The sequence below is a fragment of the Mus caroli genome, unplaced genomic scaffold (assembly GCF_978045245.1).
Source record: "Mus caroli unplaced genomic scaffold, Mus_caroli_1 scaffold_5, whole genome shotgun sequence".
Taxonomy (NCBI): domain Eukaryota; kingdom Metazoa; phylum Chordata; class Mammalia; order Rodentia; family Muridae; genus Mus; species Mus caroli.
In genome coordinates, this window is record NW_028227260.1 from 95,414,190 (window position 1) to 95,440,530 (window position 26,341).

General features: G+C 46.5%; 1 protein-coding gene and 1 pseudogene across 2 annotated transcripts; one reads left to right on the forward strand and one right to left on the reverse strand.

Moving 5' to 3' along the window:
- The first annotated feature begins 11,706 nt into the window (after window positions 1–11,706).
- Window positions 11,707–19,735, forward strand: LOC147004700 (X-linked lymphocyte-regulated protein 3A-like). Of its 2 annotated transcripts, none has more exons than XM_085837698.1 (8): window positions 11,707–11,812; window positions 12,552–12,621; window positions 13,568–13,602; window positions 14,990–15,107; window positions 15,933–16,032; window positions 17,400–17,498; window positions 19,459–19,554; window positions 19,669–19,735. In XM_085837698.1, exons 1-8 carry the CDS (start codon window positions 11,707–11,709, stop codon window positions 19,723–19,725), a joined length of 681 nt encoding a protein of 226 aa, XP_085693824.1. In that variant the 3' UTR covers window positions 19,726–19,735. The 2 variants fall into 2 exon arrangements, with proteins under 2 accessions (XP_085693824.1, XP_085693825.1); XM_085837699.1 differs by having other exon boundaries at window positions 11,707–11,797.
- A 5,911-nt stretch (window positions 19,736–25,646) lies between these two features.
- LOC147004701 (histone H2A-Bbd type 2/3-like) lies at window positions 25,647–26,029 on the reverse strand (annotated as a pseudogene).
- Between the last annotated feature and the right edge of the window lie 312 nt (window positions 26,030–26,341).

Sequence of the window (26,341 nt, forward strand, 5' to 3'; positions counted from 1 at the left end):
GCACCTGATGGAGTCCCCTCACACATTCATCTGGTCTGCCTCGTGTGTCCACACCTGGTAGGCCTCTCTCAGGGATGGCTCACACATGAGCCTCTGTCATAGGTGCCTGCGCTAGCAGCCACTCACATGGCCATGTGCTAGGCCCATGACAAGGATAGCCCCACCTGCTAGAGCATCCTCAGATATACCCTGTTCCAGTCAGTCAGAGAGATAGACTCTTGGGGTAGAGAGAGACTGGTTGCATATCTTCCCTTTCTGAGGAGGAAGGTTCTGTGTAAGGCAGTGGAGTGAGAATGGCAAGGTGGGAAACGGGATATCGGGTACCCTGTGCTGAGGTTTCAGAGATGGGTCCAAGTGGCCAAGATGGATCCAAACTTTTCAGGGGTGACAGTGGGGCCAGAAGTAAGCAGGGCCCACACTGGCCTCCTAGGTGATATCGAAGAGCTTCACTTTCACCTGGACCTGGAGCTTGCACCATGTTTACTGTGGGTCCTACTTGCTCATTTACACCTGACAGGCCCCCATGCTGGAGCCACCTAAGGGTTAGCTAAGGGTTATGCTAGGACCATGTCAGGACTGCAGGCCTGCCACCGGGCCCACCTCACTGGTAAGCTCCCCAGGAGTGCTCATTCAGCTCTTTCCAGGCAATCAGAAATGTACACCCAGGGAGGTAGAGTATAACTAGGTGTGGATGCTCACCCCAAGGGAGAGAAGAAGGCTCAAAGGGGAATATGGCTATGTAGGATCGCCCAGAAGGGTGACTGGATGTAGGTTGCTCTGTGCATCTGAGGCTTGTTGGGGCCAATAAAATGGGACTGTAGAAGAGGCCAGGGACCGAGACTGAGGATAGCATATGATAAGTGTCCAGAGGCAGGTTGTCCTGCTGTTCACCTCAACTCGCATGCCAGGTGTGGGGGCTGGGGCCAGTCAAATTCTCCTGATTCCAGGGTTAACTACCCAGCTGAGGAATTGTGAAAGCCTACCAAGTACCTGCCCAGGCCTCGGGAGACTGAGACATAGGCCTCAGAAAGATGGCTCAATCACATAGCAGTTATATAATAACTGTTATTATATAATAACACACAGGGTGTGGCTGGAGAGATCTACCTAATGCAAGAACGAATGCAAGCTCATTGCCACACAGGCACCTTGCAGGTCCAGGTGGGCCAGAACCACACACAGTCACAGAAACAAACAGGGGCCCGCTGTTTGTAATAGAATAATCCTGGTATCTCATAAAGGAACAAAGGAGCGAACTGAATGTACCTTAGCAGGCAATTTCTTTCTGTAAAATAAATAAAATAAAATAGTGATGCCAAGGACTCAAGGTAGGCAGTGACGTGGGAGATGAGGCTTGTGAGGTGTGGGGAGACGGTAAGGAATGATATGGTCTAGGTGGCTCCTTCTCTTCCTTCACAGGAGGTTCTTGGCTGCTCATTATTAGCTGAGGCTCAACCTTGCAGTCTTTTCTTAAGTGAGAATGTGAAACATTTAGAAATGGAGAAACAGGGGTGAATGCAGAATTAGAGATGACTGGGTATGCAAGCGTTTCACGAATCCCAGAAAGCTTACCTACAAGAATGCTTATGTAACCAAAGGAAAAACAAAAGGAACTCTGTGGAAAGGAGGGAAGAGGAAAATAGCAGACACAGCAGCCCTAAATTAAATCTGTTTGTTGAGGAGAAATGACTGAAGCTCTCACCCCAAGTATGCAGGCCTGGTGGACCAGACGGGCTTGCACTTGTGCCTTCCTGGCCCATCAGACACCTACACAAATGACCAGTATGTTGCTGTCCTGGATGCTTCTGCCCTCGGGGTGTTCAGGTGTTGTGCACTGGGCAGAACTGGAAGGAATGAAGCCTACAGGGCTGGGCCGGTTGGCTTCAGCAGAAAAGAACTGGTCGGTCAGCAGCTGTGAGTGCCAGATGGACACACAAACAGCATTCTCTGAGAAGGTTTTCAGTGAAGCAGTTCTCCTTTACTGGGGGCTAACAAGGATTATATAAACCTTGGGGAGTGGGTAGGGGTCTGGGGTTTGAGTGCACAACCTTGTCTGAGGTGCTGGGAATGCTTCATTTGCATGAAGAGTAATTCCAGGTCCATGCTGGACATGGACTTAGAGGGAGAGAGGAAGTTAAGAGCTGTAGCTTGGCCTGCTGGCTGTGTGACTACCTCAAGGGTGGGGGAGGTAGGGGGTCACACAGTCGCATCGCCTGGGACATGCAGGCCCAGAGCAAGGAGGAAGGCCGTCCTGCTCCACCTTGTCTCAGGACCAGGTTTTCGGGGTTTGGACATGTCTCCACCTCACCCTGGCTATGGACTGGTCTCCCCCAGTCGAAAGGCTCTCTGGCCCCACACCTCCCCACTTTGTTTTATAGAGGAGAGACTAGCATCATTCACATCAGCCTCTATGCTGGGAACGGCTTGGTACTGAACCAGAAACTGATTGGCAGTGATATTCTTTTTCAATGCTACTTATCTGCCCTTTTAGAAATTGGATGAGGCAGGGTGCCTGGAGGAATAGGGAGCCCTTAACCAGTTATGGGCCAAGGAGGGGAGATACCAATGCACCAGAGGGTTTTAGTACCCCGAGGTAGGGATGTTAGTCGCAGACCTTGCCCTGGAGCCCCGGAGATCTCACTGGAGATCTGTGAGCATTTGTATGTTTTATTCCACCAGCCCAGGTTCATTGGCATAGAAACATCATTCCTCCCCCAGCCAAATGCAAGTCCCTCAGCAGTCAGTGATGTGCAGAGTTTTCTGATTTTGTAGAGTAACCCCCTCCAGGGAGGTGTTCTGTCGCTGGAGGGACTCAGAGCTGTCTGCAGGGGAAGCCACGGCCCAGTGAAGCTTGTTGTCCTGGAAGCTGTTGGCCAGGTGTTGTGTTTGGTCCATTTGCTCTGAAACACACAAACTTTAAAGGTAACATTGTAAGTACATTTCTGCATTAGCACACGTATGGAATGTACAGCATGCACATTTCTGCTAATGATGATTCTCTGCTATATGTTTGAAGAAGTAAAGGTATCAAAATCCAGAGTCCACTGGACCACACAAGCAGACTGTACTATAAATCTCTATCTGTGCCATATTTGAAAGGATGGCACATATAAAAAGTCAGGAGGACAGGTAGCCAAAGGGATTTGTTGGCTATGTTGGGGCACTCATGTCTCAGCAGGTCTCTCAAGCTGTTCCCATGTAGAAGTAACAGTATTTACATCACCTGTTGGGTTTTGTTTGCATGTCTGGATATCTTCCTGTCTGTAGCCAAGATTTTCAGGAGGTCCCTCCTGGTAAAATCTAATTTTTACTAGCTTTGAAGAGAGCTGCTGCCTTTGACTTCCCATGGGGACAAGAGAAAAAATTAAACCCTCTTCCCTAAAGCAACAAGTTTCTTGACTTGATTCTGAGGTTAACACATCCTTAAAGTATGTTAGCTGAGTTAATTCTTCAGTCCTTTCTAAAAACCCAGTGATTTTTAGCAGCTGTGTTACCTGTCTCACTTAAGAACATAAAAATTCAATAAAGCATCAACTGACCCTCCTGCTTAGAGTGGCTGAGAAAGGAAACACCATGCCAACCTGTGTGACCTGTTTATAGAATCCTGGAGAGGCCTAGTTTAAGAGGCAACATTTTGTGGGAGTGGTGGTGGGTTTTTTTTGTAATCCTTTAAAATTGAGTGCACAAAACTCAGACACTTTAGAAACTAAGTCCCTGGAATTAACATCACGTCCATGAAGGAAATATGTTAGTCTAGAGATTGCTAGCTACTAGGACATGTCATAGGCAGTGTTAGGTATTAGACATTTTTCATACGAGAGAGGACAAGATGCCAATATACAATATTTTTGGAATAGTCAGTAATGTCTGTGTAAAATAAACTGTCTCAAATACACGGCCTTTTCAACTCTTTTCCTTTTTTCATCAATTGAAGATTAAATAATAAAAACCAAATTAAAAAGGGCAAAACATATCTCCCTGAAGTGGAAACTTCTAGGTTCCTTAGACAGTTATGTCCAAAGATGTTTTGCTGGGGCACACAGGTGAAATGACGTCTTGCTAAAAGCATAGGGTCCTGTGTCTGCTCCACCACCAAGCTCAGCCACCTGGGGAGGCAGGATGCACATGGGAGTTTTGACTGTGCTTACCCCACACTGTCCGGGGTTGACAGAGTGCAGTCTGAGGCAAAGGACAGACAGAGCTGGTGCGGGTGCCCCTCAGGCCTGCAAGGAGGCTGGGGCCATCTGGTTCTCAGGCTCTGGGATACCCAGGCACTGGTAGATGCAGTGGAAGAGCTGAGGATGGAGTGACAACCCCCTCTCCTCTCCCCTCCCCACCTTGGGCTGGATCTAGAGAATAAAGAGGGAAGAGCTCAGGCTGGCAGCTGGCAGCTGGCTGGATCCCTCCAGGAGAGTCTTTGGCTCATTGGCAGGCAGCTGGCTTGGCTTGGGATTGGTGGCCAGCTGCTGTGGCTGGGAATGCAGAGAGGCATTCTACTGGAGATTAGACAGCAGCTCTTGAAGCAAAGGCCTTCTCCATGGCTCAGCATGGCAGATTCTGATGAAAAGAGACAGACAGTCTGTGGTTTTAAGGCATTAATTGTCATGGAGGAAAGTGGATGAGGAAGACTGTACCACACTTCTCAGGGCAAGCCTGAGGTTAAATATCTTTTGCAGGGAGGAATGTCTGGAAGGAGAGGTTATTGGCTAAGCCTCCAGGCCTTTAGGTACCTCATGAACATGGAGATCTGTCTTGAAGCTATGGAGGGGCTCAGGGTGTTGCCCTTATGACAGAAAGCCTTGTGCCAGGAGCCTGGTTCCCCGGGAGCCGGATGAAAATGCCTCCCATCCCTTTTAGGGTCACTGGGGTTTCTAGCCTTGGCTCAGACAGGCACCAGGCTGCCATTCGTGGTCCTACAGTCACAGGGAAGAATGTTTTCCTGAAGCAGACACAGGTGAAATGATGTTTTCATATGGCAAACACGTGAAAGGACCCGGGATGAAGGAGGATAAATATGACCGTACAGATGGCAGGAGACGAGCACTGAGCATTGCTTTGGTTTTCTCCACCAGGCTATTCTCCACTAATAACAAGCATGTGACCATTCGCCTTACATAGAGTTGTTGATCCCCACTCATGGTGACGCCAGAGAGGAATCTCGCCCAGCAACTGCTTGTGAGCTTCCTGCAGCAGCTTCCAGTTTCTGCAGCCTTGCCTCAGTGTGGTTGGTTCTCCTGCCCGGTGTCTGCCTGCCAACAGTACTGGACTGTAGCTGCTGGTTCTGGCCTGGTGTCTGCTTACAGAAAGGACTGGTCTGCAGCTGCTGGGTCATTTGATTGTTTGCTATAAGACTGAACTGCTGCCAAAGTAGATGCAGCTTGCCCCCAAAGAAGTATTGCTAAACAGGTCCACTTTCCCCATATCCTAATGACTTTTCTCTTCCCCTACTGCTGATGGAGGAGAGCTTAGACCCTTATGAAAAGTAGGATGCAAAAAACATATGCCTAAACCCCCCTATTAATTTTTGTACCGATTTCATATTGAAATGACACATTAGATATATTGATTGGTGAATCAAATAGAAATGTATGAGTGGTGGTGCACGCATTTAATCCTAGCACTTGAGAGGAAGAAGCAGGAGGATTTCTGAGTTTGAGGCTAGCCTGGTCTACAGAGTGCGTTGTTCCAGGACAGCCAGGGCTAAACAGAGAAACCCTGTCTCAAAAAACAAAACAAAACAAAGCAAAACAGAAGAAGAAGAAGAAGAAGAAGAAGAAGAAGAAGAAGAAGAAGAAGAAGAAGAAGAAGAAGAAGAAATGTACAAAAATGTTAGCTTTGAATGTGTTTACTGGAAAATATACCATGATACATAGTTTACATTTTCCTTCTTTTAAATGGCCCCTTTTCAGAACAGATACCTTTAACTAGGTTGATTGTTTCCAGAAGCAAACCTATTAATAATAGCATGCTTACAGAGAGATTCCCAAGAGCAATATGGAGTGGAATAGAATCTTGGCACCCTTTATCAATCATAATTCTGTGCTTTTGTGAATTCAGAAATTATACATTGCACTTGGAAAGGGGGACATGTACCAGCTAGTTGGTTAATTTTCCATGGGCCTTAGTAAGTTTAGTTCCCATTGGCAAAATGTCAGTTTCATAATAACCAAGGTGTACTGATCAGATTAATGTGAGTGCTTGCTACTCAGTCCTTTCTTAAAGACAGACCTAAATCCTAGCTGCTGATGTATAGAATTTCTACAGGTAGATAATCTGTATGCCATTAGACCCAGTGAGATGTGGATCCAAGATGATTTTCTGAAGCTTAAAAGAATTTTTTTAAGTTATTGAAACCCACAGCTTAGAGAAGGCAATAGATTCAAACCTTTGTTTCATAGTAGCAGCTTGGGAAACAGTTTGGGGTTAACAGCAGGAACATTCTTTAGTTTGACTGCAAACCATGAAAGAAGGGCTTTTCTCTTCTCTAACCAGAAGACTGGGTGTATATAAATTTAGAATAAAGAGAAGCATCATGGGTCTATATTTAAAAGGCAACCATGGGAGCCTGTGACTAAGATATTATCAGAAATCCACTGATGTAAAGTCTCTGAACTTTATATAGTATGTTGTAGCAAATAATTCTGGATTTCTATCATTGTCAGGTAAAGTATTGAGACTTGTTGCTTTCTTTGTCGACAGGGATGTGTAATAATACTTTTAAGCCATTGATTTTTAACATTTCTAATCGTATAAACGTTTTTTTAAAATTTAAAGGTGTTTAAAATCTCCTAAATGTGATATGGTAACATTAAAATTAAGTACTCTTGTAAGAGTAAAGACAGAGAGCATAACCATAATATTTGAAGGGAAGAAAATCAAAATGCAATTGATTTCTGGAGGCAAGTGACCCATCTGTGTCCCCTGTAAAGTCTATTCCTCCAAAGACAATTCTCTTTTAGGCTCAGGTGATAACTTTCTTGGTGTTTTTGAGTGTGAATCCCCTAGTGAGGTTTGACCTAAATTACTTGGCTTTCCAATGGTTAATCTGATTGTGGGCCACAACGAGTTGGTCAGTATGTGTCATAAGGAGACCATTGACAGTTGTTTGTTTCTGCTATTAGGGACAAACCAAAAAATCATTTAAACACATCCATACAAAGGAACAAGAAACCTCTAAGTTTTTGGCCAGCTGCATTGTTCTAAGCTATGTCATCTCGAGCTGCATCTTCATCAGCAAAACTCTGCCCATTATTCTTGTAATTCAGGTTTTGCAGTTATGTGGCCCTTAGGTGGAAAGCTGCTAAGCACCAAGTAGGCACACTCTGAGCAGCTCTGCCCCAGAGCTTTAACTTGATGACCTACTGCCACCCATGCCTGGCCTGGGGGATTGGCCCACCCTGTGGTTTCCAGCCACTCACTTCAGCTGTCAAATTTGGTGCCCCAGCCATAGGCCAAGTCACATTTTTTGCGGGGTGGGGAGACTCAGGGCACGTCCCTGTTGGGCCCAGGACTGTGTGTGCACTTGAGCTTTCTTGAGAGGACCTGACTCCTCCCTTGTCCATGCCTTTTGGCAGTGTTCTGGCATTGCCTGGTTGGCAGAAGGGGACTTAGCAGCCCCTGGTGGAGGAGGGGGCCACATACCACTTCACCCTCACACCCTGGAAAGTAGACCAAGAGAAGATGGGTGACACATGTAGGGTGGTGGAAGTGTGCCACCAGGGCCCTGAGTAGAGTCTTGTGAGCCAGAGAGCAGGGAGACTCTGTCTCAAGCCTGTAGCCTGTGGAGGTGGGAAGTGTGTTCCTCTGCAACAACCTGCTGGCTGAGCTGTCATTGTGTGTGGGGCGGGGGGGGGGGGGGGAAGAATAACTTTAAAAATGACAATCTGATTTTGGGGCTATCCAGCCCCGGTGGCGTTGACATTAGTTGGAAATTTGTGGATTCCTGACTCCTTGGCTGAGTCATGAATTAGGGGGGTTGGCAGAGTTAGCCATAAGATTAATTCGCGTTTTCTCCACTTTGGACTGGGAGAGAAGTAGCCAAGAGGTTAAAAGGCATTTCTTGTGAATTTTTTTCCTGGAGTCCTAGAGAGTATAGGACTGCTGGGGGCAGGAAGTGGTATAAAAGAAGCATGGGGAGCCATGACCTGGCATGGAGGTTTGCCTAGCCTTGGAGTGGTACAGAGAATGCTGTTGTGCCACTGGGGACTGGGGTGAGGAATCAGATGGGGCTGAAGGCCCACTTGGCTCCTTGGTGAGTTGCATTATAGGGGATTTAAAGAGGGCCCATATTTTTCCAATATGAGGTTTTTTTTTCCCATTCCCCCCTCTGTGATGAGATATTTCCCATGATAGAAAAGTAAAGAGAATGCAGGTCCTTTGAAGAGCATTCCTACATCCTCAAGGCTGTCACAGGATCCTGCCATGGACCAGAGGGCAGCATGGGTGCAGGTTTTAAGCTCAGCCAGCCTTCATAGGTGGTATTAACTGGTTTCTATGTTAACCGGTTTTTATGTTTTAAGGAGAAATAGATAGCAGGTTTCAGCCAATGCGGGGGTGGGCCGTCAGGGTTGAGGCAGAGGTTTAGGGACGTTTGTGGAATTTTCTCTACAGCTTCACCTGTGTGCTGGTTTGTATGAGATGTGTCCCATTGACTCGGACATTTGAATACTGTATCCCCTGTTGTGTAGATGTTAGAAGGTCCTGGCTGTAGAAAACCAGAAGTCTCCCAATACTGTCTTGTTCTCGTCGCCCCAACTTGTAGGGGTCAGTCACATCCTCGGAAAGGATGCACCTCTTTGGAAAGGCTGGGACTAAGTAGCTGTGACTGCTCTCTGAAGGGAAGGATGCAGTCAGTGGCTCAGTGGTGTGGTGGGTTTGGTTCGCCCAGGTGAAGTACTGGGTGAAAGGGCGTCCTCAGCTAAGCTGAGTTAAGAAGAGTAATGCTGGGACCACAGTCTTTGGGGGAGGATGGTGTGGATCACAAGGAGACTTGCCTACGAGGGCCTGTGATGTAGTGCGCCTGAGTCTGGCTTTAGCCTCAGACTGGACTAGGAGCCCCTGGAGGGTCAGAGCAGAAGTTCCAGAGATAGAAAGCCTGGGATGTCTGAGCCGGACACTGCGGTCAAGGTACGGGCTCATAGGATCCAACATCTGCCCGTTTTGTACTGTTTAGGGCCAGACTGAACACCCGAGGCCCCTGAGATACAGCCCAGGCATCCCGCAATGGGAGCACCAACCGGAGAGAAAAGGACACAGGACCCTTCAGGCATGCACCCTAGTGTACTCTTGGTACTGGTAGGTTTTCCTATCCCTGGAGCATTGGCTGAGCTCTGTTTGTACAAGGTTGCGGGAGCTTCTCATCTTTGCGCATGTCTATTCTTTCGCCTCACAGGACCCAATGGACCTCTCTCTGACACACATTTAGGCTTCTTTCTGTTGCAGCCAATCAGAGATACATACATAAGGAGATGGGCTGCTGCTGTGGCCCAATGAAATGAAGCCACGGGCCATCCCTCACCAGGAAAGCAAGTGTGAGTGGCTGAGGCATGCTGGGCCCCTTGATTATGCACAGGGTGCTGGTACCCACTGCGCATGTGCAAGCTGGTACACCAGCCAATCAGAGAACATTATATCTGCCAAGGCCCAACCAAGCGGGATGAACCTCTGACTGGAAGGAGGCTGCATTGCAGACACGACGGGACGAGGTGGGTGACAAGTTTTGCTGGGGACGTCCCATGGTGGGACTCCAGTGGTCGTTTAGAGGCACCCTTGTTGTCCTCGTCGTCGTTGTAGTGGAACAGTGGGGTCACAGAACATGAGGGTCCCGGGAAGCCTGTGAGGTGACTTCGGGAGCTTTCTTTTACTCTAAGAGGCGCCAGCACCAAGAATGAGAAACGGGAGAGGAGGGCAGCAGGACCACAGAGTGGTGGATGGGGCAGTTGGTGGGCTGGGAGGGGAGGTAGGCACCTTTACACATCTCTCCCAGTTTGGGGTCGTTTTTCATTGTTCTTTGGTTTTGTGGTGGTGGTGGGTTTTTTTTGTTTGTTTGTTTGTTTGTTTGTTTTTTGTTTTTTGTTTTTGGTTGGTGTTGCTGGGTTTTGTTGTTGTTGCTTGCTTGTTTGTTTTGGTTGTTTTTTTGGTTGGTTGGTTGGTTGGTTGGTTGGTTCCTTACTGCACACCTGGATCCTCCTGCGAAGCTTCCATAAGCAGTATCTGAGCAGGATAGTTAGTCTGAAGCAGAAGGGGGAAACCCTGGGCACTTTGCACAAACACATGGGCAACGACAGAGCCCAAGCTGGGAAAGGGTAACTGATTGACAGGCCTCACACCTTTGGGAGTACTTGTAGGCAGCCTCAGGCATGCCTGCACAGCAGTGTTTCCACTAATCAGAGACCCATTCCAGAATGTGGGACCTCTATCTGAGGAGCTGGGGAAGGAGCCTCTCAGAGGAATGTATTGAAGTGTGGTCACCTGGGTGAGTGACAGGGAATTAGCAGAGTCAGTCTTGAGCCTCTGATGGTGAGAAAGCAGAGTCAGCCTGGGGACTTGGGCCTTTGGGGGAGCAAAGTGGGGTCTTGAGGCAGAAGGGACCAGGTTAACTGTGAGGAGATGTTTGGAAGGCTTTACACCTGGTAGTAAAATAGACCAGCGAGACCAGTGGATGAAAAGGGTTCCAGGAGGGTTGCAGGTTTGAAGAGAGTTGGCTGGGACAGTGACGTGGAGAAAAGGAAGTAGTGACTCTCCCCCTGTGCTCCGTGGGTCCTCAGTGGACACATCTGGGTCCTGCTTCTTTGCAGCCATGGGCCTTGCCTCCCTCAACACAAATGCCTGTGCTTTTGTATATTTTTCTCAATGTGTCAAGATTTTGTCAAGATCTAGAGTATTGGTGGGCCATAGGAGGTCCTCCTAAAATCTGTGTTGAATATTGAAGGGGATGGGCCAGGACTGGTCCCCTTCACCAAAGGGCAGCATCTCCATCCAAATCCCACAAGTACTATGCTAGTTGAAACCACTTAACCCTGGGTATAAGTACCTTCCCAGCCAATCAGAGAGATGTGCACTGGGAGGTGGTTCCTACAGAGGTATGACCAACCATCCTCTGAAAAGAAGGAGGCTCCAGGGGTAGAAGAGTACCCTGGCTATTGGGGAACTCTGTTTAGGGGCTCTCCAGTTGATACAGGGTTCAGAAAGGAGCCTTAGCTCATGTGGTAGGGCAGTGGGATCACAAAGAATCAGGTCAAATCCAAACCGGTGGGACCATCCTAGGACCTTCACATTCCAAAGGAGGCCTGGCAAGGCCACAGAGGGCGAGGCTAGGGAGCAGGATTGGGAGGGCTAAATGGGACAGCAAGTGGGCTGTGAGACATGGCCTCACTGACTGATGAGTAGGACCTTAGTGAGTTGGAATTCTCACCAGACATCAGCATTATGTCCTTGTATTATACGGGGTGGGGGTATAGGGTTTTGAGAGCGGCAGAGGGTACTGACCTTGAAAGGTAGTGGGTCTGGGAGCTCCAAGTCCAGAGAGAGAAATGGGGCAGGTCAGGACATTGGTGGCGTGCTCTTGTCCTCATTTTGCACCAGCACAAGTGCCAGGACACACAGCCACACCCATGGTGTCCTGTTCCCTGTTCCCATTTCCCTCTTCCAATTCTTCCCAGTATCTCTACTTCCAGGACTCCTATCTAACGCAAGAAGATTCTAGCTATGTCAAGCAGGGAAAGGAAGGCCACTGACACTGCTGGCAGGCACCCAAGGATGGATCCAAATCTCTCCTCAGATGACAGCCAGAACCCGGGTACAGTCGCTGCAGGTAAAAAACAGAAGAGGACAACAACAAAACCAAAACAGCATCATGAAAAACCCACACACAAACAAACCAGAGGGGCTGCCAGAAGGCTGTGTCCAACCCCAGCAGACATCCTAAAATCCCTTGGCAGGTGGCACACTGAGTGGATGTGGTGGTGCATGGACATTTCCTACTTGGACTAGTGGGGGGAGGTTCAGATGCTATTAACTGTTGCTCAAGCTTGCTTGTGGCTTCAACTTTCACCACCTGAAATTCCCACCACACAAGAATCCTGCAAGGCTCATAAGACAGTACTTTGCAGGCAATATGCAGTGTGCCTCTCTGGGAACACATGGGTCACATGTGGAAGGACATGTGCAGATGCCTGTAACATCTGGTCCAAGAATCACTCAAGCCTAATGAATTTTGTGTGTGACTGTGCGTGTGTCTGTACTTCTGTGTGATATTCTTTCTCTCTCTGTCTCTCTCTGTCTCTCTCTCTCTCTCTCTGTCTGTCTCCCTCCCTCTCTGTCTGTGCATGCTTTTTGTGCCCACCCTCACTCACTCTGTGCCTGCACGTGCTTGTGTGTGCTTGCATGCATGGATGGATAAGAATGGGAATGCATGACTTACTTTAAAAGTGTAAGTTACTGTAGGTGGCTATTGGCTCTAGAAACCCCACAGTGAATCAGTTTTCAATGGGAGATGATGGGAGCAGCTCACTTTGTCTCAAAACATTTTTCCTCTTTGTCTTTAAATACAGCTAACAGAGAAGTCCTTGATGCTGGTAGGGAGGACATTATTTCCTCAGGAACAGAGAGGCAACAGGCCAGGTGATCACCTTTCTCTCTCTCTCTCTCTCTCTCTCTCTCTCTCTCTCTCTCTCTCTCTCTCTCTCTCTCTCTCTCTCCTTCCTTCCTTCCTTCCTTATTTCTCTCTTTCCTTCCTTCCTTCCTTCCTTCCTTCCTTCCTTCCTTCCTTCCTTCCTTCTCTCTCTCTCTCTCTCTCTCTCTCTCTCTCTCTCTCTCTCTCTCTCTCCCTCCCTCCCTCCCTCCCTCCCTCCCTCCCTCCCTTCCTTTCTTTCTTTGTTCCCACTCATATAATATATTTAGAAACGTCAGGCTGGAAAAATGGCTCAGTGAAATGGTGCTGTATGTACAAACCGGAGAATCTGAGATCATATCCTCAGCCGCAACAGAAAAGGCCACACGGTGGCCACTTAATACCTTCCAAGCCCAGCACTGAGGGCTGAGGTGTGGCAGAGAACTTCTTTCTGCATGCCAACCTACCAAAAATAAACTGAGATATAAACAAACAAACAAACAAACTAATGCAGTCGTGGGTAAGGTGTGTGAATCACAGGGTAGTCCTGGATGCATTGAGTTTAAAGGCCCCAACACATTCGTCCTGCAGTCCATCAGATGTTCAGTGTGTTACAAAATGAAAATCTCATGCTACCAGCTAACTACAAGTTCTGTCACAGAACTTGTCTTTCAGGAATAAGGTGGAAATTGGTAGAGGAGGAGCCCCTCCACACATACACACATACACACATACACACATACACACATACACACATATACATTACTACCTCTGATGGCTTCACACTTATACACATGCATTTCTGTTTCATACAGAGAAATCTAGAAGAATCAGTGTCTGCTCTTGAACTGTGAACTGTATAGAGGCTGTGTGGGGCACACTCTACTTCCCTGCTCATGCAACAAAGTTGGCCTTCTGTATACATTGAATTAAAGAGTTAATGTGATTTCTTTGCAGGAAGGAAAAACAGGATTTGTTCCAAGAATTCGAAGGTATGTTCTAGGAGACAATTCGAAGTTAAGAAATTTATTTGAGCCAAAGAAATGCAAGGCAAGGGAGTTGTCACTTGGCAGAGAAGAGAAGTGGGCTTACTGCCCTGTTCTCAAACACACAGTGTCAAAATAGTATTTATTAGCTCACCAAGTCTCTACTTGACCTTAATTGTCCATGTGAAGATCATGGCACCTGCAGTGTGACTATTCATGCCTACTCACTGAGAGAGATTTAAAAATTGGATGAAAGTATCCGTCTCCCAGTTTTTGATTCACACAAGTGATGCATCTGTTTTTGATACCACATTTTACTTCTCTCATTTGTATTCTAGTCCTGTTTTTCTATATTTGGTTGGGGGGGCGCAGTGCTTGAAGAGGGTCAATCCTGGTTAAATAGCTGCCCACAATTTACAGTGCAAAAAGATAGCACATGAAGTGGAAAGCTGAAGTCAGTGCTGTTAGCCTGTGGCCCTAGTATGATCAGTCGAGTCCTGCTTTAAATTGCTGTCAGAGGTTAGTCACATGAACTGTTAAACAAAACTTACCAATCCAAGAACAAGCTGGGAGGTCTGCCGGCTTTTCTGATGGAGAGTTACATCTAGAAACTATTCAGAACCTCAGGATAGGGCTGTAGTCGGGTGGAGGGCATTGCCTCATATTGTTCAGGCCTCTGGGTTCCATCTCCAATACCACAGATTTTTCCATGAGTCAAGTTTCCCTTTAATTTATTCAGGATGTAGCCGGGCGTGGTGGCACAAGCCTTTAATCACAGCACTCAGGAGGCAGAGGCAGGTGGATTTCTGAGTTCGAGGCCAGCTTGGTCTACAGAGTGAGTTCCAGGACAGCCAGAGCTACACAGAGAAACCGTGTCTCGAAAATCCAAATATATATATATATATATATTCAGGATTCTACCTTATCAAATTTGTCAAATAGCCTCTAGGGCTACAATGGTTACTGTATTTTTCCTCTCACTGTCCAGTGATCTCTGAGCCTTTGGAGATTGTTGTAAATGGACATTTGTGTTTTGCATCAAGCAGCCCAACAGTTCCTCCTAGCATGTTCTAGAACTGAAACACGCTTAGTACATTGATTACATTCATACTTTATAAATGACATCTAGTAAAGAAATTACACAGTGACTTGATAAGCTTTTTGTAAGTCTTGTTAAGTCCCCTCTGTTATGTTTTGTATGTAATATCTAGACACTGAAGTCCAACTGTCCAATTTCATGGTCAGGTCAGAGCCACTGAAATTCTAGACTAAAAGAAAGGAGGCAAATAACCTTTGCATCTTCAGATCGTCTCCACCTATTGATAACAAGTGTCTTTCCAGTACCCTGGAGGGACCTTCACAGTAATGCCTCCAAGATTATGTCCCCTTACAGAGCCAACTAACAAAGTTCTTCAGGAAAACAGAGAAAGATTCTCAAGGATCATGAACTCATCTTTCTGTGCCATGGAGGTCAAAATTAAGGATGTTCTGAAAACCCAGTGTGAAGAGAGGTAGGGTTGTTGCTTCTTGTCACTTTGATCCCAGAGCTGTTGACAGTTGTTTTGTGAGCACAATGAAGGGGGAATAGCCAGTGTCCCCACTGGCTAGAAACTTTGTTGGCAAGTGAACTTGCCTTGGTTTTTCTGTAGAACAGACTTTGTTTTGTCTTATACCCTCCCGTTGTAACTGAAGTCAGTCAACTGTGTTTCCCAAGGATGAATTAAGATGTTTTGACACCTTTTTGACACAGGGCAGTTGAATCAGTGTAACAGTAAGTGATGTGTGTGCGTTGGGTGAAAGTGTTGGGTGCATTGAGCTTGAAATCCTCAAATCATTCATCCTGGAGTCCTCCATCTCTTCAGTGTGAAATGAGATGAAAATCTCTAGTCTCCAATGTTGTACAGGTTTCCGGAGCCCTGTTCACCATACAGGTATCCTGAAATCCTCATGGGTACAGTGACGAAGAGTGGGTAGGCGCATACAGAAGTCTCTGATTGTCCTGGGTGTGCATGTTCATTGGACCTATCTTCATAATGAGAAAATAAAGCAGGGGTTGGGCTCGTCAGAGAGACTAATGCTTGTGGAATGCTAGTAAAACACACCTGAGTTTTCTAGCACTAAGAGCTGTGAAGTGACTCCTGTCTCGGCCAAGGAAGAACAGATGCTATTAATGTGGTGGGAACTAATCCACCTCATTTTCCATTTTCCTGTCAGGATATTTTAGATGTCCTTTTCCAGTATTGCATTTAGTGAAGTTAAGTCAGTCGTGCTGTGTTTGAATGTGCTTTCTTCATGTCGAGAAGGAATATCACAGTGTTCACTGTTGTCTTTTACAGGCAGAAACTTTGTCAGGACTATTCTCTTCACTTTACAAATTTGAGTAGGAAGTTAACTTCGAATGCATTAAAACTCAAGACACAGGCTGAAAAACTCTCTGTGAGTATCAGGCTTAGCTTGAAAGGAGTCCATTTCGTCAGCCTCAGAGGTAGCAACAGAGGCTTCCTGCAGCAGGTCTGGAGGGAAGGGACAGGACATGAGCTCTGGGAGACCAGGAGGGTGGTTGATGTGGAGGGGAGAGACTGGCCATCCTCTGTGACTTGGTTTATTTTTGTTTCCCTTCTGTGGGAAGATGACAAGGCTAATGATGGGTTAGGAGCCTGCATGGTACAGGCGTGGGGGGATGAGCAGGTACTGTCTGCAGAGTGCAGGAGGAAGTACAGGATTGTATCCTGAGAGGGGACACTTCAGGATCTAAACAGTGCTGATGCCAAAGAGTAGGAGGGTTACACGTAGCCTTTTGACACAGTGATCAGGGATGTGGAGTGAGAGCAGTTCATGGGGCTGTGGAGGGGCAGGTGGAGACTTAGCTGCCAGTGTGGTTGGAGTTCAGACCGGCCCTGTCCCAGAGGAGAAGAGGGAAAGGTTCCCATGCAGTGATGGACCTGCGATGGTGACTGAGTCACCTTTAGCCTGGAGATGAGAATGGACTTTGGGGGGCAGGTAACTGGACTCAGTGCTGTCTCTGGGGGGGGGGGTCCTTTCTTCGTGGTGGAGGATGGAGCTGCTCCCTGGGGATTCTGACTTCCAAAGGTGGGGAAGCAGAAGGGGGACTACTGAGGGTATGGAGATGCTGTCCAGCCCAGCTCAGGTCAGGAGCATGGACTCTGGAGTCAAAAACCTAGTGTATGGCAGTCACTGTCCAGGTTCTTGCTAGTTATGCTAACTCAGAAAAATAATTTACATCTGTGCCTTAGTTTCCTGGGAGTGGAAGGAGGGAAGAAGTCTATACGTATCTGAAAGAATTTTTTCAAAGATTTGTTTTAGATGTGTATCCTTATATTGGTACAGGTGAGTGTCTGAAGTCAGTCTTAAAGAATATAACCCTGTTAGTATGGCACTGTGTGCTCTACTCTTACTGGAAAGGCCAAAGTGGAGCGCGTCCCTTTGTGGAGGAGTGACAAATGATGGGGATAACTCAAGGTAGGTTCTAAAAATACAGAGAGTCCAGCACATTTGAAGGCCTCTAGTAGGTAGGTTTTCAAATCTGCAGGAACTAATAGCAGTGTTTTGAGTCCTGTTAAATAGGAACCCTTCACATTAAATGAGTGACCTTCACATGATGAAGGTCATTATTTTACTATTAGGATACTTCTGTAAATGTGGTCACTGTTTTAATTGAAAAGACTGTAAATGTTTTCACTCCATCTGTTTTGCATAAATACAATACAAAATTTCCTTTTATAGGCTTCCTGTACCCCCCTCCCCTGGCTTATTCTTACATCTTACACTGCCTTTGTTTGTAGAATATGTTTATGGAGCAACAGAAGTTTATTCATGAATCTCTCGCTCTTCAGAAGAACAGAATGGAGGAATTTAAATCACTGTGTGAAGACTACTTGGAGGTGTGTTGAACAACCTCTCCAGGGGACACTGAATATCCTGGCATTCTCTCTTGCTTTGGATAACAGCTTATGAAAGTTACCTGCAAACCCCGTCCTCCATTTCCTCATGCTCCATGTAACCCTCAGTACAGAGTCAGTTTCTAATTTTCCCATTCACTCATGGTTGGGAGAATCATTCAAAGCTGGACGTGCTGCCGTGGTAATCTCATCTGGAGCTGCTCATATTGTACAGGGCACTAATGCTCTTCAGCTCATCCCGTCTTGGGTCACAGTGCATTTTTTCATTGGGTATGTATGTGCACACATGCACACATGCGTACTTGTCTGTGCATGGGTGTGTAGATGTTGGAAGACAACTCTTACAGACACACTTCATCATATCTTTTTTTCTTACCTCTAGCTTTTGGTTTGTTTGGTTTTGATTTTGACACAGGGTCTCACTGTGTAGCTCTGGCTGTCCTGAACTTACTATGTAGACCACTCTGGACTCAAACTCACAAGAGATTTGCCTGCCTGCCTCTGCTTCCTGAGTGCTGCGATGAAAGGTGTGCACCACTGTGCGGGACTCCCATGATACCCATTTGAAACAGGATGACTCACTGGACCTGGAACTATGGCTAGGCTGGCTGGCTGCTCAGCAGGTCCTTTGCTGCCACAGGTCAATGTGTCATCATGCCTGACTTTTACTATGTATGCTGAAGAGCTAACGTTGCCTTTCTATGCTGATGGAGCAAGCTCCTCCATTACTGCTGCATTCTTACCCCCCAAGAATTACTTTTACACACTGCAGCTGTCTTCCCAGACCCTCTCGTTCCATTTTTAAGCAGACTAGTGACAACAATATTTGCACTCACTTTACTTGCTCAGTCCATTTACATTTCCTATCATTGTAGGACTGAAACATGGCTTCATATGGCCAATCGAATCATAAGACAGCTCCCAGGTATAGCACTCAGTACGTAAGTAAGTGGAAGTCAGAGAGATTGTGAATTGAGGGTTATCCTACATAATAGTCTCTGTAAGTACTTGCTAGGCACGTTGATTGTCCTATGCTGTCTTCAGGTTTGTAGCTCTCTACAAGACAATTAAATACTGGACGCTCTACTTTTGTTTCAGACTCAATGTGAACTGGCTTTTTCAAGTTGCACTTAAAATTTTGTTCATCCAGAGTAATTCAGATGACCCAAAACAACCTTGTTGACAGAATTTATCCTTGCTTTCTTAATGTCTGTCTCCTACAAAAAAACCCCCACCCAAACACATACACATACACACACACACTGGGCGGGGATTAGGGGCCAGTGTGTGTTCCTGCTGAAATATCATTCTTTAAGTTCTCAGTGGCCCAGAAACTTGCTCACCCATTCCAATGTTAAGATCTCTGTGTTGTTCCAGTTTCTGTGGTCACTGAACAAGATTATGGAAGAGATCCTGCAAAGTTTTATAATGCCAGACTATAGATGTAGTGTGTGCTGTTTCACTCAGTGCTAAAGGGAATGTGGGGGTGGAAACCTTGACTTTTAAGTTCCTGGTGCACAGTGGTCATAGTACGGGACAAGCTATTCCATCTTGCTAAGAAGTGGGCGAGTAGCAAAGAATGGGCTCATGCTTCATGCTCTGTTTTCACTTGGCTTCATTGGCTTTCATTTGTGCTGTGCGTGGAGAGGTATCCCAGACTCTCAGACATGGTAGGCAAGGACCGTTCCCCTGGGCCACCCCTATAGCTAATCCCTCACGGTTTGACCATTCAGCAGTGGGTTGAGAAGTGGAAACGTAGGTGTCACTTTGGTGGATATTTTGATCTTCATGTTGTATAGGGTTGGTGCTCGCTGCTTTTGGAGTAATTTTTGGAGTAATTAAACCACATCTTTTACGGCATTTGCTTCCTTTGAAATGTTGATGTTCCCATTTGAAAGACAAGATGACCAGGGCTGATTTCCTCACATGTTCTTTGCTTCAGAACCTGGAGTTACTGAGGGATTCTCGGGGAAATTCCATTGCTGAAGAGCTGAGACGTCTCATAGCCACCTTGGAAATCAAACTTCTGATGCTGCATGTAAGTACCTAGCCTTTCCCATAGAAAATGGGGATAAGGCCAACCCTGAGTGCTATTTATTATTTCGTATTATTTATTATTATACACCCATTTAATATTTTCATTATTTAACAGAACCAGCAAAAGACTGCTGCTACTCCACAGTCTCTCCTGGATGTGTTATTCTCATAATACTTTGGAGCACAAAAGCCGATATGAGGGGAGCAGTATAATACTCTGGGTGAAGCTGCTAGTGCTGATGTTTGCAGCTTCGGTGCCTGGATCTTCTCCTGTCTTCCTCCTGTTCCTGCAGATGCCCCCTTCTGTTAAAACCCAAATAAACCCTGGGATTTGTGTGAAAGCAGTGCAAAAATGTCTGTAGGAAACTACAGCCCTCGGGTAGAAATGGCAGGCTTTCCTTGGTAGCATCGTAATTACTGGTTAGCACACATTGGTGTTGATACAGTAGATTATCATACCTGAACATCGTCTCCCTAAATTAGAAGGCACACAGGGACTATTGTTGTAGTGCCCAGATAAATAATTAAAGATGATACAGGCATCCTTTTACATTCTGCTCTGAAATGTGTTCAGTGATGGAGCCTATGAAGCTGACCTTCAGCCTCCAAAGGCAGTGTGCTCTTAATAGTTATAGTAGAATTCATCAAACCTCCCCAGTAAGAAAGATGTGAGTAATGTGGCTTGAATCGGTGGAAATGTCATTTGCAGACAACATTTACAAGGTCTTTCAATTAAATGTGTCTGTCACACTAAGAGGTGATTCTGAACATGAATACAGCTTAATTCGCCATGGTTTATTAATTCCCTCACTTGTATGCCTAGGAGTAACTGAGAATGTTTTGTTTGTGAAATTTATCGCACATGTAGTATGGGATCATCAGGGATATTATATATGAGGTCTCCTGTATAGTTAAAGCTCACGTCCTGTGATTTCCTGTATGTATACCCTGGGAAATCCTTACTTGGGAACGTTTGATTTAATAAACATGAAATAGTTTCAGACTTGTTGGGATGAGTCATTTAATTGCATTTTCTTTCTGACATCCCTGACATTTCACCCCTTCTCAGACACAAATGGCCCCATGCCATGTGGAGGTGTGCTGTCACCTGTGTTCCTGCATGGGGCCAGTGTAGTCCAGGCCACTTGTCTCATTGTGTCCCGTTGTGTAGAAGCATTGAAAACAGACTGTGTTCAGCCTCCCCCATTTTCTCCAAGTGGAATTGCATTCCTCCAGACTAAATGAGGCCTTCCCTGCTGGGATCATTTTACTGTCTAAAGTTTGCATTATCTAGAAACACTTCCCCATTTTGCAAACTTCCTGTGACCCTGTGGGCCTTTAGTATTATTTTTTTTAATAATAATTAATAAGAATGATATAATGTTGTATTATTACCAGCTTTCAATGTCTCCTACTTGAAATATTCTGCCTATCTTTACCATATATGGATACTCTGCCTAGTGTTTCTCCAGTGTTGAATTCTATTTTATTTCTGTGTGTGTGTGTGTGTGTGTGTTTGTACACATGGATCTTTGCATGTAGGGGCCAGAGATACATCTGATATCTGGTTTATTTTATGAAACAGTCTCTCTCTCTCTCTCTCCCTCCCCCCTCCCACTCACTTTGTCTTTGTCTCTGTCTGTCTGTCTGTCTGTCTGTCTCTCTCCTTCTCTCTCTCTCCTTCTCTCTCTCTCTCTCTCTCTCTCTCTCTCTCTATATATATATATATATATATATATATATATATATATATATACACATATATACATCTCCCTCTCTCTCTCGGTCTCCCCCTCCCTCCCTCCCTCCGTCCCTCCCTCCCTCCCCCCTCCCCCCTCTCTCTGTGAACATTGTGCTCATCAACCGGGGTAGGGTGTTAGATCATTGGGTTCTAGGGATCCACCTGGCTCTGCCTCCTAGTGCTGCTGGTACAAACACTCTCTGCTGTGGTAAGATTTTTCTTTAAAGTTTTATTTTGGTTATTTTATTTATGTGGATCTGCATGTGTCTGTCTGTGTGTTTGTATGTGCCCATACATTCAGATGCCCACAGAGGGTGTCAGACCCTTAGAGGTAGAGTTCCTGTGGGCCACTTGATGGGTACAGCGATTTGAACTCAGGTCTTCTGCAAGAGCCCCAAGTGCTCTTAACTACTGACCTGTGTCTAAAGCCCCTGTGCTGAGGGTTTTAAAAGGTTTCTGGGGCTCTGTACTCAGAGTCTCATGGCTGTTCAGCAAGCTTTTCACTGCTGAGCCATGTCTTCCCTGGTACATATTTGTTTCTTAGGAGTATGAGCTCAAATATTTTTGTAGTTGTTGTTGTTGGTCTCTATCCACCCTGATGATGCATAGGAACATACCCTGTGACCCTTACTATTACATTGTGCAGCATCTAAATGTGTAGATAGATGAGTGTATGCCTCCCTGGGTGCACCACGACTCCTATCACAGTGTCCCACTCTGCTGGCAGCACCAAGGTACTTCACCCACAGGTCTCCAGGGAAACCAGGACTAAATTAAGCAAGCAGGGTATTGGTTTCGATGGAAAAGATGTAAAAATCTGTCCTTGGGTCCAAATAGCTGGAAACTGGAAGTGGTAAAAAAGCCTGGTCATCTGAGTTATGTGTTGGGCCTCCACATCTTCCACAACCAGGACTGGAAATACCTAGTATTCTAAATGACCCTTTTGCTATCTGTGCAACCAGGGGCTCCCCGCCCCTAGCTCCCACAACCAGGACTGGAGATACCTAATTGTCTAAATGAACGTTATACTACCTGCAGAGGCACAGGCTCACCCATGCTGCCACAACCAGGACTGTATATAAATAATAGCATAAATGACCTCTAAGCTATCTGTGTGGCTCAGACCATGAGGGATCCTTCCTGAAGCCCTAAAGCTAGCACAGATAGCCTAGCCTCAGAACCCATCTTCTTGGAAGAAATGACATGTGCCCTGGGTGGCATTTTGGTGTAATTATGCTTCCTTGTGGCCTGGAGATTGTGGTGCACCAGGAAACCCTTTACCTACTTGTACCGGGTTGAATTTGCCAGCCACAAAGAGCCTGGCCTCTGGTCCCCTGAAGTTTGATCCCAGGTGACAAAGTCCATCTCAAAAAGGTGAGTTTTTATTCTCACCTCTTTGCTGAGCATTTCCCTGCTTGCGGTAACATCTACAGAGACCACACACACAGACACACTGTGCTGTACAAACCAGTCATGCTGCATATTCAGAGGTGAAGTCACTGGCAGTAGGTGACAGGCATTGATTTGGTGAGTTTTACAGCTCACAAATAACAGAAAAATAATTACTAGGTCAGGGTAATGCCAGGTAAGCCAGGGTGCTGGGCTGGTTGGGCACTCAGCTGAAAGTCATCCCCGTGTAGTGACAGCACATCTGTCATAGTGCACAGTATGGACCACGAGACGCAGGCCTACAACACTTGCCCTTGCAGGGGATACAGACCAGATATGTGTTCTTTCCCTCCTCCACAGAAGTAGGTTTTCAGTGAAATTGTCCCAGAGTGTTGATGTTTGCACACAGCCTGATATCTGTGTCAGGGGGGAACTATTACTTCTCACTGAGCTCTCGTCTGCACCTGTTGGACCTGCCCACCAGCCGTGGCTCGGCCCTATTAGTGTAGAAATGTAAGTGAAGCTTCCTGGAAACATGAACGAGCTGGAGTCAGCATAAAGTAGTGGACTCTGGTGTGTGTGCGGATCAGACCTTTTGCTGTACTCACACTGCAAATGACCTGAGATGGAAACTCTGACCAGGGTATCAACGTGCTTTTAGGTTAGGTTGTTAGAAGGCTCTGCCTACGCCCACTTGTTTATTTTTATTGTACCTGATTTTTAGTGTGAGTGGTTTGTCTGCATATATGCCTGTGTCGCATGCTCATGGCTGTTGGCTCTCAAATCCTCAAGAGTGTGCCAGATCCCCCTGTAACTGGACTCATCTATGGCTGTAAACTGCTATGTATATACTAGGAATCTAACCTGGGTTCTCTGCCATGGGACCCAGATTTTGTAACAATTTGGAGGACAGGGGGTTGAGGGTAGAAAGAGTATAAGATCCAGAGATAGTGGATGACTAGAAGGAAACTCTGTCCTAAACATAAGAGGCATGTTGCACCAGTAAACTCACAACAATTGTGACAGCATGAACTACACCCATTAATCTCAAGCCAGACCAAATCACAGCCTGGAGGGGCCTGGTGGGCATGAAGATCCATGCCTAAGTAAGGAGATATTGCTAAGTGACTGCTGTTGGGAGAAGGAGAGTTAGCTTTCTTCATGTGTTGGCCCACGATAGGTCTGATATGCTCTAGTGAGTGGCTGGCCACAAACCTGATTGTATATAGTCGGCACTACTGTGTCTGGATGGGTTAAAAACAGGACACAAAGTTGGCTGGGTTTGAAGGTTGGGTTGGATTTGAGAGGTGATGGGAGGAAGACAAAAACTTCAAAATACACTATAATGTATGAAATACTGGGTGAATTAATAGTGTTTCTGGGAAACAGGGGACTGAAGTGATGTCTCAGATTAAGACATTAAGAGATTAAGAGCACGTGATGAACTTTTAGAGGAGCCAGCTTCACTCCCCAGCACCACCCACAGCTGCTGGCTCATAATCACTTGTATTTCCAGTCCCAGGGTATCAGTGCCCTCTTTTGACAGCCATGGGCACTGCATGCAAATGGTATTCCTATTGATAAACAGGCACATGCACATACACATCAGTAACAATACATTTAGATACTACAATTATCCTCAGAAACTTTTCTTGGCAGTGTAATAGTGTCATTATCAAAATCATGTTTGTAGGATCATGAAAAGCTGACCTCACAGCTACGCCTGATATCACAGTCATACCATCTTCCTGCTAAGTCGTCACAGAGGTACCTAGACATACATTCCTGTTTACTGTAACCTTATTCACAATAGACAAAATAGGGAATCAGCTTACATGATTATCAACAGATCAATGAATGAATGAAGACACTGTGGCTTATTTACACAACTTATTTTTATTCAACAATAAAGAAGAATGAAAGTAATAACATTGAGTGACACTATAGACAATCATCTTAAGTAAGCCAACTAACAAATATCATATATATGGATTCTAGATTGTATGTCATTTATACACTGCACATGCACAAATGTGTGAGAGACAGACAGACAGACAGACAGACAGACAGACAGAAGTGGGCCTATTTAGATGGACAATGGAGGTACCTATGAACACAGACCCACATGTTGCTTTGCTGTCCATGTCTGCCTGTCGAACCTGACTGGCTCTGTTTTGTCATCTCCTATGAGAAGAACTTTCTGAACCACCTAGCTATGCTGGCCAAGACCAGTTCAGAGACAAGAGGGCATCTCTCCTGTGTACCCTCTCACCGAGGTCCTCCAAGCCATTCAGTGTACCTCTCCCAAACCAGCCTGTCTTCCTTGCCTACAACCCAACACTACTGTGTTCCTGCAAGTAGGCCAGCCTCCCCTCTGTCCCTGCTCCCACCTGATGCCCAAAGGAAAAACTAGGGGACAGAGCATGTGAGCCACCCGTACCCCAGCACCTACCCCACTTCCCCTCCATGTTCCTCTATCTACATCCACTAACCTTTGGACCCACCTTCAACTCTCACCTCATTCCCAAGGAAAAAGCTAGAATAAACCAACCTCTGGACCACCCGAACCTCAGCACCTAACACCCTTCTCCCCTACGTGTTCCTTCAACTAGGCCCACCTCAGCCTCAGACCCCACTAACACCCCCATCCCCTTCCCATGACCACAGGGAAAAGCCAGAGAAGCAATCCTCAAACTAAAGCTTTAATAAGAACACAAGTGGGAGAAGCAAGGGGCGATGCTGGCCAGCCAGGCAGGGCCCATCTGTGGGCAAGATTGGGTGGGAAGGACTCATTGATAGTGTGCAATGCATAGATGGGGTTGGCAGATCGGCCAGTCAGCAAGCCAGAGCTGGGCAGTGGTGTTGGAGGCAGCAGCAGTGGCTGTGGAGGCAGCAGGAGCAGGAGCAGCAGCAGCAGCAGCAGCAGCAGCAGCAGCAGCAGGAGCAGCAGCAGCAGCTAGTAGTTAGTAGCTAGAGATGAGGATGATGATGACTAAGAAGACCACTCTGAGCTGGGCCACCTGGGAGATGGTGATGAACTGGAACAGTTCGCTGAACAGCACACTGTTGTAGACAGCCATGTCCAGCAGCTCCGGGGTGATGAGCCTCTGGGAGCCTTTTCTTCAGGTCTCCTTGCCTGCCAGCCCCAGCAGGCTGTGGGTCAGGAACTCTAGGACTGGGGTCAGGAAGATGGGCAATGTTTTGCTCAGCCGCGGGGCCTGGTCGCTCTCCCATAGATGATGCTCCACCAGACTCACCAGTTCGGCCAGGTTCTGGAGGTGCAAGAATGGTGAGAGGACAAAGATGACGACCACCCTCGAGGCCTGCTCCTTCTGCTCCTGGGCATGCTGGACTCCACCTGACTGCCTTGGCTGGCCTGCTGGACCTGGACACTGATCCGAACGCCCAACATGTCCCACACTGTGTCTGGCTGTGCATCCTAGAGACTTCTCATTGGTTGCAGCCCACTGTTTTGTATTGTTTTGTTTTTGGGGGGGTTTATTTTGGGTTTTTTTTTTTGTTTTTTGGTTTTTGGTTTTGGATTTGGTTTTGGATTCGGTTTTGTTTTTTGAGACAGGGTTTCTCTGTGTAGCTCTGGCTATCCTGGAACTCACTCTGTAGAGCAGGCTGGCCTCGAACTCAGAAATCTGTCTGCCTC

Bases quoted from the DNA above. Each gene is read 5' to 3' on its own strand.
- LOC147004700 (XM_085837698.1), top strand. From the start codon at position 11,707: ATGTCAAGCAGGGAAAGGAAGGCCACTGACACTGCTGGCAGGCACCCA. The intron at 11,813-12,551 runs GTAAAAAACAGA...CTTTAAATACAG, and splicing joins CCCGGGTACAGTCGCTGCAG to CTAACAGAGAAGTCCTTGAT. The intron at 17,499-19,458 runs GTGTGTTGAACA...TCTTTGCTTCAG, and splicing joins TGTGTGAAGACTACTTGGAG to AACCTGGAGTTACTGAGGGA.